The sequence below is a fragment of the Dipteris shenzhenensis genome, chromosome 7 (genome assembly GCF_047967505.1).
Source record: "Dipteris shenzhenensis isolate YYH24624 ecotype China chromosome 7, Dip_SZ_1.0, whole genome shotgun sequence".
NCBI classification, from domain to species: domain Eukaryota; kingdom Viridiplantae; phylum Streptophyta; class Polypodiopsida; order Gleicheniales; family Dipteridaceae; genus Dipteris; species Dipteris shenzhenensis.
Genome location: NC_141602.1, coordinates 21,291,306 through 21,295,449, shown reverse-complemented (window position 1 = coordinate 21,295,449; position 4,144 = coordinate 21,291,306). Strand labels below are relative to the sequence as shown.

Here is a 4,144-nt window from a genome sequence, read left to right as displayed (position 1 = left end):
AATACTTATGAGCTAGATGCATTAAAGGCCAAGCTACATGAGGCCTTTGATATGAAGGATTTGGGACTTACAGGTCATATTCTTGGTATGCGCATCACGCGTGATCGGAGTAGGAAACTCCTTTGGCTTTCATAGAAGGAGTATGTTACAAAAGTATTGCAGCGTTTCAATATAGAGGGGGGAAAGGCAGTGAGTACTCCATTGCCTCCATATGTGAAACTGAGTCATACAGATAGTCCCAAATCAGATGAGGAGAGGATCATGATGGCCAAGGTTCCTTATGCATCAGTGGTTGGGAGTCTTATGTATGCTATGATAACTACTAGACCAAACATTGCATTTGCAGTGGGAGTTGTTAGCCGGTATATAGCTAATCTAGGAAAGAGGCATTGGGAGGCAGTTAAGTGCATCATGAGGTACATGAAGGGTACCAAGGAGATGTGCATCTGCTTTGGTAGAGGAGACATGCGTGTACTTGGGTACACAAATCTAGACTATGCAAGGCCTCTATTTGACAACACATCATGTTTAAAAAATAATGGGTTTACTATGAAGCAACAAGTCACTCAAACTAGGCTACATGCCATATATTTTTACAAAAAACCAATACATCAATAGCTAAGTTCACATTTCTAAGCTAAATACCTTCAACATAGGGAGAAAATTGGAATAAGAAGCCCAAACCATGCATGCATTTATTTCTTGTTGGTTAGACTCAGACTCCAAGTGCAAGCTTATATTGGTGAATAACTCAAATATACATGGAAAGGACTAGTAGAGCTAGATTAAACCTTGTGAAGGTTTCTCTCATAATCCTTGGAGGTCAAGTATGCCCCCCTTCAAATAAAAATTCAAAAATTGAATACTATTATTTGCCTCGTCCCTATGAAAAATTAAGATAATCAGTTAGTGTTTATGATAAAAGTAAAGACGATTTAATTGGGTGATGAATTCAGATTGGTCTATGACAAGCCATGCTTTTTTCATAGATGTAAAGACGATGAAATGTATTGAATATAAATGGTTATTTATTGCTATCAAGAAAATATGTTGGGTTTGGTAGTGTGGTCATTCGAGTTGTAGATTGTGAGTTACGAGTTTTACAAGCTATGATGTACTATGTCCCCAATTTCTCATAATTCTTGGAGGTAAGTAAAGGTAAAATGAAAATTAGATGGTAAATAAACTGAAAATTCCTTGAAAGCCTTGCAATAAAGTCACCTCAAGTTTAAGGGTCAAATTTATGTCGTGAGATGTCGATCAAGTGTAGGACATGTTATGTACTACTCACATTGCAAAATAGTGCAAGGCTTTCGGCACATTATTTTCGACATGTTATGATGGACTACTCACATTGCAAAAAAAAAAAGCACAGGGCTTAGAACACATTCCCACAATGCTTAAGTCACACGTGGAAATCTTTCAGCCTGTAGAATCGAGATATGGAAAAGTTTTACAATTTTTAGGAGCTCCTAATTTCAGGCCTAAAAATATGGGAGGTACCTGGGAATGTACTGCTTGTAACTTTTCAAGGGTAATGAAAGAAAGGTATGACCCGATTTTTAGGGGTCCTTGCCAAATAAAAGAAAGAAATCATAAATGGATGCCTTATAGCGTCGTCAAAAACTAATAAGCGGAACGAACGTACATAATGCACAAAGACATGTAGATTTACAGACCAAGGCGAAGGTCCAGGGACGGGTCTTCAACAACGCCCTGCCTCCCACGATCCGATAAGAGCACCTCCGACGCCATAGCTCGTCGTGATGAGCTCTGCAGCGACATGGTAAACGTCGGCATTGCTTGTTGCTGTGATGCAGGTCCGCAGTTGGCGAAGTCCGAAGGGAATACTCGAAGCGAACAGATCGATGACGATGACGCACTCGCGTGTGCTCCTCCAGCTCCAGCTCCAGCTCCGTGCCTGGGTTCCGCACCCGATGATGCACCTGCCAGCCGAAGTGCCTGATGAGAGAACGTATATGGGGAGGTTTGCAAACTCATATTGCAGGGCTGATTTCCTTGACGGCTCCAGAATTGCTGCAATGGCGTCGATGCAGCTGCTGCTGCTGGGAAGGTTGGCCGCACTCCGTGTGGAACTAAACGAGCCATAGGAGCTCGGCCTTGCTGCGGATACGCGAAATGCCCTCCTCCTATGACCCATCCCATCCCGCTTGCTCGATTTGGGTATGACGACGCTGGCAAGATATGCGCTGTTGCCTTTGCTCTGTTTGCTTGCAGCTGCGACGCTCGCTTAGCTTGCTGCCTCTCTCGCTTATGAGCATTTTGATGCCCGCCCAGAGCTTGGGAGCTTGCGAACTCCCTTAGACAGAAATGGCACTCGTACTTTCGATGGCTCCCTACTCGACCTGATCCGGAGCACCCACTCCCGCTCTCTGCTGTGTGGGCATCCCCTTCATAGCCGTCCCAATCACCATCCTGGTCGAGTACTTTGCGGGGAGACGACTTCCGTGCAGCTCCGCCATTTTGTGGTTCTGCTTGGTGACAGATATCGGTGGATGACACATTGGTTACATTTTCCAGCCTAACATCACAGGCGATTGATCCCTCGCCTTTGCTCTTGGCCTGAGCGTCCAAGCATTCGTTGACATGAATCCCGAATAACTTGACAACTTTACCAATTGTTTTATTGGGTTCCAACAAGCCTCGGCACGCATCGTCACTTTTGGATTCATAGCCTTCAGCTCCGATGACGACACTTGTGTACTCTTGAGAGCAAGCTCCCTCCACTGCTGCACCGATCCGAAGTGCTTGTACCTCCAGATTATCCCTACCATCTACCTCCGGAATCTGATCATCTTGTTCTGTTTGGATAGAAACGGGTGATTTATATCCTGCTGAAGGACATCCTACTCTGCCATGCGTGGAGGGAGTTCCTGCTAGGCGGCGTATGGGAGAGCTTCGACCGTCAAAGTAAGACTTTCGCTTGCGGTCAGAACCTTCTTGCAATTCCTTCGTGTCTACTGTACTGCAGCTCACGTCTTGCTCAGCCGTCTCCTCTGAGTTGGTCGATGATGGAGGAGTTGATTTCGGAAGTCGTGGGAGTGATTTCGCATAGGTTGCCGCGGTATCTCCGATTTCACAGCGACGACTGAAATCTGCGTTCACCTTGACATCCGGACCTAGCCAAACTTTCTAAGTCAGATGGCTCGGGTTGCACCGCTTGCTGTAAGCTTCACGAGATGAAGCCTCTACTGCACACCGGCCCGCTGAGCTCGACACTTCCAGCTCTCCTGACTTAGACATCGAAATTAACTGCCATCGAATCCTACGTACAATGAAAGGAGCCACGGTTTGATTTGCTTTCAGGATCTACTCACCAGGCCCAGATGCTGTTGAGTGGAATGCACGAACATTGAAGCTGTCCATCGCATGCGGCATCTGAAGCACGAAGCACAGAGATCGGAAACAAGATAATATATGAAGCAAAAGAGAGTCTAGGCGATAAAAGCTTCAACGTAATAGACAAAACAGCAAAAGAAAGCTTGCGAGTTTTGAGAATACCTGTGTCGATATACAGGGAAAAGATGTACAGAAAAAGATGGGGGGAGGGGGATTTCTCCTAGTGTGCAAGGAGGCAACTGGAGGTGGGTGGTGTGCGAGGTTGCGAGAGGGATGGCTACCGATGCAGGAGGCGATGGAGATCGAGAGAGACGAAGCTGGGAGAAGAGGAAATGGGAGGAGGAAGGGGAGAGACAGAGTGGCTAAGGACGAGGTTTGACTGATGCGTGCAGCCGTGCTACGGTGACACACGGTGCCATAGAGCAAGGCGCCATAGCCATGGCGCCACGGATCGATGCCTATGATGTGAGCAAATCCTTGTTCAGTAGCAAGGGTGGTGGAGGCGGTCCTCTTCTTTGGCCAAGTCATCAGCCAAGTCATCACCAATTCACCATCTTTCGCCACGTGTGCATCCCTCCCGCGTGGCGAGCTTCCCTTGCAGGCTTCTCCCCTTCACCATCTTTTGCCACATGGGCGGACGCCCCTTTCCTTCTCCCACGTGGCGGGCTTCCCTTGCACGGTTCTCCCCTGCCACAGACTCCCGAGTCAGGGGTCCCTATAAATAAATTAAAACCCATTCCTTAAGCAATTAGTGTTGTTAAAGAATCTATGCATGCATGTGCTA

At 46.7% G+C, this 4,144-nt stretch overlaps 1 protein-coding gene across 1 annotated transcript; it reads right to left on the bottom strand.

Annotated features, from left to right (window-relative positions):
* Positions 1–1,585: 1,585 nt before the first annotated feature.
* On the bottom strand, positions 1,586–3,833 carry LOC147900083 (uncharacterized). The gene is made up of 3 exons (XM_087377165.1): positions 3,523–3,833; positions 3,339–3,399; positions 1,586–3,140 (listed from the first exon to the last, which is right to left on the bottom strand). The coding sequence occupies exons 2-3, from the start codon at positions 3,397–3,399 to the stop codon at positions 1,672–1,674; spliced, it is 1,530 nt and encodes a 509-aa protein (XP_087233291.1). The 5' UTR covers positions 3,523–3,833; the 3' UTR covers positions 1,586–1,671.
* Positions 3,834–4,144: the final 311 nt, after the last annotated feature.

Bases quoted from the DNA above. Each gene is read 5' to 3' on its own strand.
- LOC147900083 (XM_087377165.1), bottom strand. From the start codon at position 3,399: ATGCCGCATGCGATGGACAGCTTCAATGTTCGTGCATTCCACTCAACA. The intron at 3,141-3,338 runs GTGAGTAGATCC...AAGTTTGGCTAG, and splicing joins CTCAACAGCATCTGGGCCTG to GTCCGGATGTCAAGGTGAAC.